General features: G+C 36.5%; 1 protein-coding gene across 1 annotated transcript in view; it reads left to right on the forward strand.

Annotated features, from left to right (window-relative positions):
* Ifih1 (interferon induced with helicase C domain 1) overlaps positions 1–15,782 on the forward strand; it is a 56,587-nt gene that overhangs the window by 12,780 nt on the left and 28,025 nt on the right. Inside the window, exon 4 of the mRNA XM_048345323.1 lies at positions 13,996–14,100. Coding sequence (XP_048201280.1) covers positions 13,996–14,100 — 105 coding nt within the window. The remainder of the gene's footprint in view (positions 1–13,995; positions 14,101–15,782) is intronic.

Raw genomic sequence — 15,782 nt, forward strand, 5'->3', positions numbered from 1 at the left:
GTATTTGAGAATTTTAATTCACACTTTCTTTTTCTGTGATTGAAACTCAGGGCCTGGTGTTTGGTCAACTGTTTAATGGAGCTTATCTAGCTTTATCTGACAAGATTAAGCTGTATACATACAGGTCTTTCATTGATTTTCATTATTTCTGACTGCTATCCACTTAAATTAAGGAGGTATATTTTTTTCCAGATAACTTTGGAAATGTTTTCAACTCCTTATTTTAGAAATTTATAAAATATACTGAAATCTTTAAGTTACATTAATTATAATTCTATTCTTTTTTTCATTTGCTACAGCCTTCACATATAGGAACTTAACTGTTCTTTACATGTCAGTCTACAGACTATTTTAGACATTTTCTAAAAATCTTGATTATGTAGTTAATGATTAAGGGAAAGAATTAGAAAAGGCATTGACATATTTTCATATTTGTTAATGGATTCTTAAAATATTGTATTGTTTGTATTCCTTAGTCATATAAATCATTTCCCTATGTAGCTTGTGGGAAAAATTTTCAAAATTAATAATTATGGTAACACTTTTAGAGTATTAATTACACTTGCAATGAAAAATACTTTGAGAAGATTAATGAGGATAATAAAATGAGTATGTTATTACTGCATTTTATTATATAGTATTGAATAAATGCATTATTCTTTGCTTAATATTTAGACAAGAAAATATAGAATCGTGAATTAAAGTATTTTGTAGAAATGATTAGGTGTTTAAAATTGTGTTTGTTAGCAGAGCAGAAACAACAATTGGAACGTGTCAAAATAGAGAATATTTAATAAACATTATTAAACCTGTATATCAGGATGATTGGATATGTTCAGAAGATTAAATCATCTAGGAAAATGTTACAGGGTTTATTTTTTGAAATCGGTATTTTTTTTTTTATTATTTTTTTGCCAGTCCTGGGGCTTGGGACTCAGGGCCTGAGCACTATCCGTGGCTTCTTTTTACTCAAGGCTAACACTGTCACAGCGCCACTTTTGGCCATTTTCTGTATATGTGGTGCTGGGGAATTGAACCCAGGGCTTTGTGTATCCTACGAGGCAAGCATTCTTGCCACTAGGCCATATCCCCAGCCCCCAGGGTTTATTTTTTAAACTTAATTTTATTTTGTTGAAAATGTGATGTACAGAGGGGTTACAGTTACAAAAATAAAATAATGGGTTTGATCCGTGCACAGTGTTCTGTTAGGACTATCCTAGAAATATACTAATTGTTACAGATGAGGGAAACCATGGAGCCTATGTTTCTTTGAGTCTAGCTTAAGAGATTTGTAATGATTACTTTTAACCATTTTAATATGATTTTTCCGAGTCTTTCCATTTCCTTACTAATGGGGCAATATTATTCTTTCTGATGGAAGCATAGAATTCGATTGCATATATGTACCACATTTTCTTGATCCATTCATCTACTGAGGGGCATCTGGGTTGGTTCCATCAATGTTTTTAATCTTTCTTGAATAAACATTATCTTTTATATAAAATAAAATAATCACTTTTTTTTTCTGGTACTGGGATTGGAGCTCAGAGCCTGGTATTTAGTCAGCTTGTTTGTTGGTGCTTTAACACTTGAGATACTTCTCCAACTTGTTTGTTTGTTTATTTATTGTCTGTTAAAGTTCAGGATTCTCTCCAGTTAGCCATCAAAATGCCGTAAGTGGAGCTGTGACTTAAGTTGTACATTTTCAGCTTTAAGGAATAAAGCTGTGGGACAGTGCTATGGTTCTGTGCGCATGCACACAAGTAGACAATGTTAAAGGCAAATGTTTTAAATTTCTTCTTACAAGGATTTAAAAAGAAAGTTTTACATATATTTTTGGAAATTAATGATGGGTTTAGGGGACAGAAAAGTTTGTCTTCTCTCCTTTGAAATCATCCTCTATGTCCTCCCTTTCTCTGAACATCTTTCCTCACTTTTTGTCCTTAAGAAACATTTAGCACACTCCTGTCATTGGCCAGGCACCTTATTCAGTGCCTGGATACAGTAGGAAACTGTCCATCATGGGGTATGGTCCACAGAGCAGTCATCTTAAAGCTGCACTCCTAACAAGAGTTAGGAAAGTGAAGCACAGAGTGTTAAAAATCTGTATTCATGGGGCTGGGGATATAGCCTAGTGGCAAGAGTGCCTGCCTCGGATACACGAGGCCCTAGGTTCGATTCCCCAGCACCACATATACAGAAAACGGCCAGAAGCGGCGCTGTGGCTCAAGTGGCAGAGTGCTAGCCTTGAGCGGGAAGAAGCCAGGGACAGTGCTCAGGCCCTGAGTCCAAGGCCCAGGACTGGCCAAAAAAAAAAAAAAAAAAAAAAAAAAAAAAAAAAAAAATCTGTATTCATGTGATGGTATGCAATGCTACAGTAAGCTAGACAGGAATCCAAAGACTCCATCCAACTCACAGGAATTTTCTAGACTGTAGGATCTCGATGACAAGCAGGCCTCTCAAGATCTGGGTTTTGCTTTAGATAATGCTAGTGATTTTAAATACAAGTATCTGTTCATTTTCTGGATATTGACACAGTATTACTGACATAAATTACTTGTAAAGTACTATTTGCCCAGAAAAAGGTAGTTCAGGCTAACCTGGATCTCACACTGCAGTCTGAGTTCATTTTAAACCCATGATCACACTGTCCTCAAATTCTGAGGACCATAATTACAGAAGGACTCAACCACGTCTTGCTAATAAAATTTTTTTTAAAAAAATTTTTTATTAGGGGCTGGGGATATGGCCTAGTGGCAAGAGTGCTTGCCTTGTATACATGAGGCCCTGGGTTCGATTCCCCAGCACCACATATACAGAAAATGGCCAGAAGTGGCACTGTGGCTCAAGTGGCAGAGTACTAGCCTTGAGCAAAAAAAAGCCAGGGACAGTGCTTAGGCCCTGAGTTCAAGGCCCAGGACTGGCCAAAAAAGAAAAAAAAAAAGATATAAAATTTTTTTTATTATCAAACTGATGTACAGAGAGGTTACAGTTTCATAGGTTAGGCATTGGATACATTGAATTTTTTGCTTTAAATTCAATATGAAAAGATTTTATCTAGAAAGTATTCTTAGAATTAATGATGTTCCTAGAATCTAATTATGAAAAATAAATATGAAATGAGGAAAGAAGTTTCTAATAAATATTTGCATAATTTTGTACACATTTTAGATTATGATAACACATACATTATTTTGAATTCAATGTGTAGTGGGTTCATATTTCAGACCATTACTAAAGTAGTACTAAAGAAATTTGTTACATGGGCTGGGAGTATGGCCTAGTGGCAAGAGTGCTTGCCTTCTATACATGAAGCCCTAGGTTTGATTCCTAAGCACCACATATGTATAGAAAAGGCCAGAAGTGGCACTATGACTCAAGTTGACAGAGTGCTAGCCTTGAGCAAAAGGAAGCCAGGGACGGTGCTCAGGCCCTGAGTTCAAGCCCCAGCAGTGGCCAAAAAAAAAAAAAAAAAAAAAAAAAAAGAAAGAAAAGAAACTTGTTACAGAAAAGTCTATAAATATGATTTTTATGTGTAGAAAGATAAATGAAGTAAATGAGGCAAAGCATTTGTAATCCTAAAGTAATAATTTCTATTTATAGTTTCTAAACTGATTTGCATATCTTCCATGCATCCACATATTGCTTTTTGTAGCTATAATGAAAGAGTCTTTTTTATAGCTCACTGCTCCTTAACAAACATAACCATTACAATTGGCAATAGTGGTTCATCCTTAAGCCAATGAATCACTTCCCTCTTACATCCTAAGTGTAATATATCAGAATTTCATAGTGGCTAGCTCTGGTGAATGTGCTCATCCTGTCACACACCTGGGCTGTGGTTTCTTCCTCCTTCTTTCTTACTCAGTATGACAATCAACTGCTTCTCACTGAGAAGGTAGTTAGTAGTTAAAATATATCAAAAAATTGCTCTCTCCCAAATCAACACAATAATTTATAAATGACACTTAAATATTTCTTAGATTACTAATCTGAATTTAATTCTGGATATATTGGTTCTGCTTCAGGGAGCCATCAGTCATTTAATAACAAGAACATGTTACAAATCTCTGGAGATCTTTTCCCTGTTTAAACAGAAGTACACAAGATCCACATTTGTTCTCTTCAGTAAAAATATTTCAGTTATACAAAATAGTTAAATGAATTTCCTGAATTTTATGTTTCCAGTAAAATTATGTTACTTTTAATTAACTAATTTATTGTCAAAGTGATGCACAGAAGGTTTACAGTTTTATTTGTAAGGCAATGAGTACATTTTCTATCAAACTTGTTACCTCTTCCTTCATTTGTCTCCTACCTTTCCCTATCCCTAATTCTCCTCCCTCCAGTAGTACAGTTGGTTTACAACATATTTCTTGTAAGTATTGCTGTTGCATTGGTTCGCCTTGTCTTTCCATTTTGAATGTTCCCCTTCCCTTCCCTAGTTCTGATAAGTACCCATGATATCAAAATCAGTTACAGTGGCATCAGGGGTAAAACCTTGGGGAATAAAGACAAAAGAAAAAGGCATAATTTCACATGGTACATTGAATTTAACAACAACAAAGATAAATGACTTATTTTTATAACTTGAAGATATCATACTAAGGGAAGTGAGCCAGACCCAAAGAAATATAGACTTCTATGGTTTCCCTCATTGGTAATAATGAGTACATGTCTAGGATAGTCCCAGCAGAAGATCACAATAGCTCAATAGCTATGTATATCTGAACACATAGGATGATGCTAAGCAAAATCATTTTAAGTTATCTGCTATTGTTGCTTTGTCAAACAAGTGGGAAGTTAGTTTACACGGACTTTTTTGATATGTTGCTTTGTGAATTAAAGCCCTGTGAGAATAATAAAAGCAGCAAAGTAAATGAGATTTAAAACTTAGTGAAGTTATTTAGAGAGTCAAAGAGAAAATTTCCTGAAACTTAACTACTTGGTTAGAGTTCTGTAATTTTAAACCTAGAAGTGCAATTTCCAAATATGGCCGGTAGAGGGTGCGTTTTACATTTATAAAGCGCGGAGAATTTCTCTGCTCTGGTGTGGACGATAATGTAACTGTGGCGCGTGTCAAGTGTGAATACACAGTGCGCATGACTGTGAACGCATGTGTATATTTTGATTTATATATTCGTTCACGTGAAGATTTTAAAATTCCACCCCAGCTAATGAGCTTACCAACCTGCTTGTTTTCAGACTTTAATACCTTCTTTTTCATATTCCCCATATGTTCAACTCCTTAGGTTTATCCGGTGACATTATGCTTTGGAATATATTGTGGATATATTTTGCATAGATCATGTTCTGTAGGAGGGGTTTAAAAATTGACCTTTATAAAACAGCCTCCTCTCCCTGGCTCAATCTGTTACAGCACTTTTTCATTGTTGTTGTTGTTGTTGTTGTACCTTTTTATAGACCAAAGTCCAATCTTAGATTTGGTCTATTCTAATTTCTTTAAAAATGCCACAAAATTTATCCTGGGACTTTAGGAACAAACTGATAATCTAGTATCACTAACCTGCAATGATCTAAAGACTTTTACTATCTCTAGAATGAAATAGCACAGTTTTCAAAAACTAAGGGGAAAAGATAATTGCTTTAGTGGTGTCCAATAACTTGTCTCAGAATAACCATTACTCTCAGAAATTGTTTGGATTTAGGACATCTTTCCTTTATAGTTATATTTTTTCTGATTGTAATTATTAATTACTGAATAGTAGCAGTACTGATTCAATTCAAGGGTGAATAGTAATTCAAGCAGGGCGTGGTAGAGAAAGAAAAGGGAGAGGAGAGGACAGTATTGTTGCTGCTAGTGCTGTTATTGGAGTAAATTAAATAATTTTATAGGCTCATATTTTCTTGGAAACTACTGTGGGTCATCTACGACTCACAAATGCATAGGAGTTCAGAAAGGAAAGAAATCTGATGGGTATATAGTCAATGCAGGTTAGCTTGTTTAAATGACATCTGTTTGGGGCCACAAACTTTAAGGAATTTTTAACAAATGTGATTACTTTTTTTTCATTTGATCAGTAGATCTTACTTTATTTTATTGGGGGTATGGATAAGGATTAGAAGCTAATTATTTGCTGGGAGCCAGTGACTCATGATTGCAATCCCAACTACTCAAGAGGCTGTAACCTGAGGATTGTAATCCAAAGCCAGCTCAGGAATAGTCCACAAGACTCTTATAAGCTAGAGTCTTATAAGACTCTAATAAGCTACACAAAAAAAGAAAGAAGGAAAGAGGAAAGGAAAGGAGAAAGGAAAGGAGAGAGGAGAGAGGAGAAGGGAGGGGAGGGGAGGGGAGGGGAGGGGAGGGGAGGAGAGAGGAGAGGAGGAGAGAGGAGGGGAGGGGAGGAGAGGAGAGGGGAGGGGAGGGGAGGGGAGGGGAGGAGAGGAGAGGGGAGGAGAGGAGAGGAGAGGAGAGAGAAGTAGAAAGGAAAGGAAAGGAGTCAGAAGTACAGTTATAAATAAAGTAGTGGAGCATGCCTTGAGAAAAAGAAGTTCAGAGTCAGTACTGAAGCACTGAATTTGTGCCCCAGGACTGACACAAAAACAAACAAAAAACCCCAAACAAACAAATGAAACCAAGTATTTAGAAAAAGGAAGCGAGTTAGTCAGCATTGAAGGATTAAAGTATTGAGCCATTGTATTCATCCTCAAAATGGTTAAAACCTAGGTGAACAAAACAAATTGCATGCCTCCAGAGAGAAAGATCATTTAATTTATAGGAAGGTAAGTAATAGCTGTTTGTCAATGGGGAGAGAAGATTTGGAAAACAAAGAAGACTGATCTAGGAATTCTTACCTCTGCAGGAATAGCAGACATTTCGCCTGATATTGGAAATCCTTTGCTGGATTGGGAACAGAAGTGGGAGGCAGCATTTCTGGTTGGTTGAGCATCGTGAGCTCAAGTAAAACAACAACAAAAAAAGACTCAAAATGTGTTCAAGGAAACAGTTTGATAGAAGGGGAGAGAACATTTGTGAAGAGGTGGCAAGTGCTGGTACTGGAGTTTTAACTCAAGGTCTAGGCACTCTCAGAGCTTTTTTGCTCAAGGACACCTCTCTACCACATGCGCCACTTCAGGCTTTTTGGTGATTAACTGGAGATAAGAGTCTCATGGACCTTCCTGTCCAGGCTGGCTTTGAACCACAGGCTTCAGATCTCAGTCTGCTGAGTAGCTAGGATATAGAAGTGAGCCACTGATTCCCAGTTGACTGTAATTTTAACAACTACTTTTCCTGAGTCAAGGGAAAATGTAAAGATGAATGATTCACTGTTTGGATAATTATGAAATACCAGCCCAATGAATGTGTCTCTTTTAATATCATCACTGTAGGGTTATATTTAATGGGAAGAATGTACCAATGGCAATTTCCTGAAGTGACGTGACCCTGATTTCTTTTATCCCCCTGATATCCAAACTTGAATTTAGCAGCTCTCACTCTCACTGGGCTTTCTTGCTCACAACTGGCATTCTACCACTTTGGCCATGCCTCTAGTCCAACATTTTGCTGGTTAATTGGAGATGGAGTCTTGTAGGTTTTTCTACTATGCTGGCTATGAACCTCAGTGCTCTAGACCTCAGCTTCTAGTTATTAGCTACCAGTATACTACTACTTCACTGTAATATTTTGAAATCAGTCAAGATGAGAATATTTATATCATGAAAACTGGCAAATTATTTCAAGCCATGGCAAACTCTTTTAAACCCTCTACAAAGAGTGACAGTTGGACATTACTTAGACCCCTTTGAACGTATGCCCCCTGTACTTGCCCCTGGTCTGCTTAAGTTTGTCTGGCTTCTATACACTTTCTAAATGAGTTCTTACCCATTCAGCTTTGTCTAGCTTGCAATCTCGAAACCTCATTATTGCATAGCCTTGCTTCTGAGGCAGTCATCTTGATGCTCATTCATGGGTCTTGGCTGCCTGAAATGGTCATTCTGATGGGTGTGGTTATTCTAAATCTGAATAACCATCTTTCTGTGCTCAGACCTAGGTGCAAAGACCAGTAGGCATAAATGATACAATTTAAGTCAATGTCATTTCATACAATTCACATTTAATGCTAGTTGAAACGTTTCAGCAGTAAAAGAGAGGGGGAAAAAAACCAAATTCTATAAACAGGAGCAGAGAAGCTCCGCAGATAGCCATGTGGGCCTGTGCTCTCAGAGAGATTTTTCTCTTTGGGGAACTCATTTCCTAGAAGCTTGGATGCAGGAGAGAATATGCAAGGTGGGTGGCGGTGGCTCCTCTCCATTCTGTGGGAACACATGTTCCCTGGCACAGAGAACAAAATATGACAGACCAAAATGTGAGCGCGTGTGTGAGTGTGTAGATTCATATACATAGAGCTGAAAATAAAAGTGATCTATTTCCTCTCACAAAGGATGAAGTTGTTTCCCAACGAAAGGAGAAAGATATTATTAATAGTATGAAATTAAAGCCCGTTTATTGAATTTATGTACATGTCTGCATGCGTGCACACGTGTGTGTGTGTCAAGCGTGGGGGAGGTAGTTATTGAAGAGAGAATTGTGAAACTGGAGGGAAGCTAGATGTGACACTAAAATGCATCGGGGAGTGCAGAATGAGAATAAACATAAAATTACCATGGAAAGTGGAATTAGACATCTTGAAGACCTTGTGAGCACTAGCTTTCAGGAGAACAGAGCAGTTGGTGTTCTTTCTCCATGTACATGGCGGCCCTTTCTTCTGGCATTGTTTCCTGAGGAAATGCGAAACTACCTTTCAGGAAAGAGAACCTGTGATAAAGAGATAAAGAGGCTACATTGTGAGAAAGGTATCTAGGCTGAAAATAGGGAGAACAGTGCCTAGAAGGAATAGAAGTGAGATAGAGCCAAGTTGCATTTTACATAAGGAAGTTTAAGCTCTATGACTAAAAGCTGTATTATTCTGTTTTTGGTTATAATATGATTTTCCAGCAGAGGGCAGACTTTACGTTCAAATAGATCTAAAAGCACTTCAAAGGTGGTTTTCCCCCTTTGAATTGCTTTAACTTCAATATTTTTCATTGCTAAATGATTTTTAAATATATTGTGAAGAATTTAAGGTCTCTGATAATTAAATATGAATTTTCTTAGATTTCAGTTAATATTTCTGCCCCATTAGCCAAATAGTCAAGTTGTCTTTCCAAAATGAGGCAGTTCCTTCATGACTTAGGGGCTGGTCTCAGATATCTAACCAAAGGTGTTCTTTTCCTCCTAGTAACTAACCAGACTATTACAGAAAATCCTGTCACTGAACACAAGTATAATTTTCTTTCTTGCAACAGAATTTGATATGAATGACTACTTTTACAGAAATTACTGCCATTTTGCAATTTGTTTCGTAGATAGCTTTGATAACTTCCCTAAAGCGGCTCTGTGGCGCAATGGATAGCGCATTGGACTTCTAGTTTGATAACTTCCCTAGACGAAATGGCATGTCTATAAAAGACAATTAAACTTAGTAGGCAGAATAACTCAAACATTCAGTGCACCCATAAACAGCAGCTTCTCAAGATTCTCCTTCTTGATTTAATAGTCGTTCTTAAAATAATAAAGAAGGAGGTATTAACTACTTGCTATGAGTTGCTGAGTTCAGATTTGGAGACCCAGCCACTTACCTCTAAGCATATGTTCTTCTCATGGAAAAAGCTTATCATCAATGGCTCTGTATGTGTTCTACCTTAAAATCATACATGTTGGGCTGGGGATATGGCCTAGTGGCAAGAGTGCCTGCCTCATATACATGAGGCCCTGGGTTCGATTCCCCAGCACCACATATACAGAAAATGGCCAGAAGTGGCGCTGTGGCTCAAGTGGCAGAGTGCTAGCCTTGAGCAAAAAGAAGCCAGGGACAGTGCTCAGGCCCAGAGTCCAAGCCCCAGGACTGGCCAAAAAAAAGAAAAAAAAAGAAAAAAAATCATACATGTTACATGGATTTATTTATTAGAACCAAAGTCCAGATTGTCATTATGAAAAGCACACACAGAAAGAAGGTAATAGTAAATAAATGAAGCATAAGAATTTTGTATTGTGGTTTTTGTGCTGGTCCTGTGGCTCAAACTCAGGGCCTGGCCACCGTTGCTGCTGTTTTGCTCAAAGCTAGTGTTCTACCACTGAGGTCCCCTTCCACTTCCAGCTTTTTTGGTACTCAATTGAAGTTAAGACTCTCACAGACTTTTCTACCTCAGGCTGGCTTCAGCCATGATCCTCAGGTCTCAACTTGAGAAGTCAGGATTATGGGCATGAGCCACTGGCACCCAGCAACAGAGAAATTTGGGGTACAAACTCAATAGGTTGGTTTGTCTTTAGCAACATGAGTTCAGTTTGTAAATCATGGTTTCAATTTTTTTTGGAGGGGCATATACATGTGTGTGAGAGATAATTTTTAAAGCAAATGCAGCAGGAAAACTTCTGGGGAAGGCATTTTCAGTGTTATGGGAGATACAATATATTTTATTATTGAAGTTATTTCCTTTTGTACTTTCTAAGAAAGGAAAAACAATAAAAATGCAGAAGAATTTGCTGCCTAGGAAACTAAATTATTTTGGGGCAGAGAAGCTAGAGATTTGTATACTATCTGAAGGACAAAGAAATAGACCTCTGTCTATTCACTTTGATTTTTATAATAGCAGAATTATTGCCATTAATTTTTTGCAATGATGACAATAGCATTCCTTTGTAATTTGTGTGCAAAAAATGAGTGTGGGCACTTGAATGGAAAGTTAATAGGCATTTATAAGGGAATTAGGAATGTTAGTGAACTACAATCATCTCTCAACTTTTCTCCTCTCCCCACCCCCCCAATCCTTGGAAAGATAAGCTCTGTTTTAATTTTAGAGGAGAACTTGACATTAGTATGAAATGTCTGTTGCTGTTTTTAAAAAAGCAATCTTCGTTTCACTGAACAGGATGGATACAGGATGCTTTGCTTGTTTACAGAACTTCCCACAGATCATCAGTCAAGTTGACATTGTAGCAAAAGTACAAACTTTCTGGGATTTTACTAAGATAGGGCTCTCCCCCCAGCATTGTGTGGTATAGATACACTGCATAATCTCTGTGAGGCCTTGATTCTCACTGACAAAACTGAGCTGATAATGCATATCTTTCACAAAGGACATTAAGAGGTGAAGACTGAATTCTGATTACATCTGTGCAAACTCTGAATTCAGTGTTCCCTGCTAGATTGGAGATTTGACTGTAAGATTAAAACAGATCATATAGATAATAAACTTAATTGATAATATCTACTGGTAGAAACATTATATCAATAATTTTGGGGGGGCGTGAAAAAGAATTTTATTGAGCAAGAAAGCACCGGCACACCAGGACTGCACTCAATGTACGGATCTCAAGATGCAGCCTATATCAATAATTTTTGTACAAATTGTGTCAGTAACTCACAAAAGGTATTCCCTCTAGAACAAAGCTTGAGGAAATCCTGGCTTCACATACACAAAGAGTAGATTGAAACTGTGTGTTTCCTTCCAGTGACCAGGAAGGGAATTGACAATTACCTCTTATCATTTCTACTTTGTTTACTGATAGTAATTGTATATATTTTAGATTATATTTTAATATGTTTCAGTAATTTTGTTGTTTCCTTCAGTTCTGTATTCATGTGAAAGAATAAATGAAATCATATCAAAACTTATTCTTTTTTGTTTTGCCTCATAATTCTCGGCCTGTATTTCTAGATCCAGAATTATCCCTGAAATGACATTTTTTCCCATCTCATTTTACACCTTGCCTTTTCCTTACAAATCATATTCTCTTTTCATCAGTACATCTGCCCAAAACACTCCTCGACTTGACAGCTCTATCCAACACTCTCCTGTGAGCTTCTAACAAGACATACCTTTGGGAATTGCAAAGTGCCATGTTTAAAATCTCTCAGTGAGACGCACAGGTTTCCCCGTGTGATCATAAGGGATTCCTCAAATCGAGTTTTAGAGCTAATCTATGACAACTGATAAGCACAGTATTTTCACATTAGTTTATTTATGCCGTGCTAATATACTTAAACAGTATGTACATCCATTGAGAATTTTTCTACAACTTTCTTACCAGCTTTCCTCTAACTTTCAAGAAAGATATTTTACATATCTAATTGGCAGTGTCAAAAATCCTACTATATATTTCAAGCTAAATGGACTTATTCAAATGGGAGGGGAAATGTCTTAGATATCACAAGATGTTCAGTAGAATACTAGTCTGCAATAAAAAGGAAGAAGTTAATGATAGTGACAACATTGGATTAATTGCAAATACTTTGTGCTAAGTTAAAGTATGAGACATGAAGATTACATAGCATGCCGATCCATTTACATGACACCCTGGGATGAATAATATTATGGGATCAGGAACCTGATCTGTGGTTGCCAGGGGATACCAGGAGAGCATTAGCCCCAAGTGGGCTTGAGAGGACTTTGGGGGGAATTATCTTAATTGTAAAACATCATGGAACAGTATACAGTTATTAAACTCATTAAAACACACCTTAAAGGAATGGAGTGTTTTGCACAGTAAAAACACTTACCTTCTGTGACTTGAAAAAAAAAAACACCTAACTGGTTATCAGTACCTGCAAGTTGTATCTCTTTCTCCAGAAGTTTTGTTGGTATCATGCTATGCATCTGTTTTCTATTTGTATTTCCAGCCCTGAACAAACATGGCACTCAAGAGAAGTCTGATGTAAGACAAAAGAGGCTACTTGAATAGAATTGATTATTGTGTTGAAAATCTTTAGGATATAATGATAATATCCCTAAAGTACAAATATTATGAGATATGATTTATTCTAAGAATATTAGCAGCTGGCATGCCTGCCCTAGTAACATACCAACTACTAGATGGACATTCATTTTTAATTATATTTTCATTATCTTTAGGTAGTTGTGCAAAGGGGTTACCATGCTGCAAATTAAGTTTATGAATACAATGCATCTTGATGGGTGTCACCCCTTTCTTCATTCTCCTCAATTTATTTTGCTAGTCACTTGCAATTGAACTACTGTGCCAAGAGCTTATTGTACTTAATATCACTTAATAACCTGTGAAGTAAGTGATGTCAGACTCACTTTAAGAGCAACATAGGATAAGAGCAATGTCAATTGCAAATTTCACAAGTCTGATTCAAAAGCCAACATTAGGAATCACAGTGTTCTGACTTTTAATGGTGTAACTCTATTTGCTGATCCTTGACACTGACTACAACCTCAGAAACAAACGTGAGGAAAATTCTTCCCTAGAGAGAAAGGTTTGTGAAAGAGAGAAAGCATTGTGGATGATGGAAAACAGAAAATCAGGATTAAGTAAAGTATATGCAATTTCCATTCATACTAACCATGGGAGGCTTAGTTTAATTACAGAAGATAACAAAATATTTCCCATCTCCCATTAGCTTCTAGTAAGCCGTGAAGGTAGGCTTCAGTGCTAGTCTTGAGAAATTTACTTTGAGGTTGTAAATATATGCTTACTGCCGAAATGCCATTTTCAAAACTAACCAGTGGGCCCAGGTACTTTGACTAGTTTTAATACTTCATTCATTCCCTACCATTTTACATGAAAACATTTTGATGATTTCTATAATGTTTTTTGCTTGAAAACCATTTCAACCTTCGGTGTTCTTTGTTGGGGCCATTATTTTCATGAAGAATGCTGATTAGACTCACACGTGCTTGAGACGGTGCATTTGTTCTCATGTTGCATGTACAGTATGTTAAGTAGGTAATACAGAAATACATATTTGAATCACTACCCCGTAGCTATTTATCCTTAGTGGAGTTTTTTTTTGTTTGTGTTTTTTAGCGTAGACTGCCAGAAATCTTACCTTTTATTCATAATTGTCTGGGTGTACCTTCCCCACTTTGCATTGAACTGTATGTACTGTGTGCTGTAGAGGTGTGCAGTTAAAATACGTTTATTCTCAGAAATATTTTAAAAATATTTTAAAATGTTTTCCTTTGCAGAATCAGACACAAGTTTGGCAGAAGGAAGTGTCAGCTGCTTAGATGAAAGTCTTGGACATAACAGCAACATGGGCAGTGATTCAGGCACCATGGGAAGTGATTCAGGTACTGCCTAACTGTTGTGTAAACCTTAAAAAGTGTGAAATAAGACGCCATATAGTGGAATTCATTGGGGCTGCTCACACCCTCCCTAATGTACTTGTGTAATTAAGGCAATTCTTTCCTGCAGGAGTCATCCTGGAACCTTGCCACTTACTTACCCTAAAAGTACAACTTACAAACTTTGAAACCAAATTCTTATTTTTATCCAATACCTGTCTGTTTGATCTGGTATATATCCCATTTCACAGAGTTACATCATCTATTTACTTATGAGGTCTGTTTTAATTCACTGGGGCTACACTTCAGTTCTCTATGCAGTTTGGTAATTATCTACCTTCATACGCAACTTTTTATTAAATTATACTTAGACAAAATATAACACTCTCACTAGGAGGAATGTGACTAGATAATTACAGGTAACAACACCTAGGAAGCTGAAAGGTTAGAAATTACACATACATTTAAAAGAGCCCCATTTTTAACACACAGCTCCTCAATCAGAGTAAAATGTATGAGATACTTTGGTCAAGAGATGAAAACTTTACTAGATATTTGCCTTAGTGTTCTTCATATTGGATGCAAATCAAAGTAGCAGCAGAAGGCTGTGCCAGTCCACCCCCCCCATTCCTTCATCAATTAAATACATTCTGCTATTAGATTTCCTAATCTATTATTTCAGTAGACTCAAGCTATTCCTTTACATTCATCAATAGCATATTGCATGATTACTACTGAGCTAGAAGGTTAACTTCTTTTGGCTATGGGCTATGAGTTATTGGATATCTATTACAAAATTTTGTTGATACATTTGAAGTATTTCATAATTTCACAAATGACCAAAATATGCTTTGCAGTGTGAACAGCTAAGAAGCAGTGGGAAAATGACACATTTAAAAACTTATTTTATTCTTTATTTGTGGTTGAGTTGTTTCCAATTACAAAATATCAGATTAGCACCCTACCTTGTCAGGAATACAGAAATATAGATTTCAATAAGACTTACAGGCTGTCATTTCTCTAAGAACTTCCTAGGTTGTACCTCTGCTTTTACTTATTTGTACAACTTCTTCAGGACAAGTTCAACAGGAGAAAGCCAATTTCCCAGGAGTCAGTCATAACTTCAATTCTAATTTAAAAGGGTTAATTCATTTTCTGTGCAGTTCAGTTAGTGCTTATTAAGTTCTTGACATGAGCTTATTTCTGCAGATTGTATTTGGTTTTCTGTCCTTGTCATAACACTGTTAAAATTTAACAATTAACATTTCGATTGCATGTTATTGATGGTACAACTCAAAATATACCCCAGCTAATAGTTAACATCTATATGACTGATTTTAAGCTTCTGGACACAATCTTCATTCTTATTTGTCTATGTAAGGGCTTTTCAACAATATTCATTCATTCAATAAATTATCTAAAACGTATCCTTTATTTGCAGGGCATTTTTCCTATTGAGAGCTGTTAGCAAATGTATTTGCTGATATTTTAGTCTTCAATGTGGCGTGAAAGACGTGATAAATCTGAACGCAATCTACTTTGAAAAAGCAAATACATTTTCGAAAGCAAATACATTTTTTAGAGCGCATTTTCAAAAGACACACTTGAAATCCGAGATAGGTCAGTGTTTAGAGACCAAGAATTACTTTGCAGGATAGGCAATAAAATTTTGATGTGGTGGAAATTAT

This window comes from Perognathus longimembris, chromosome 4 (genome assembly GCF_023159225.1).
Source record: "Perognathus longimembris pacificus isolate PPM17 chromosome 4, ASM2315922v1, whole genome shotgun sequence".
Classification (NCBI taxonomy): Eukaryota; Metazoa; Chordata; class Mammalia; order Rodentia; family Heteromyidae; genus Perognathus; species Perognathus longimembris.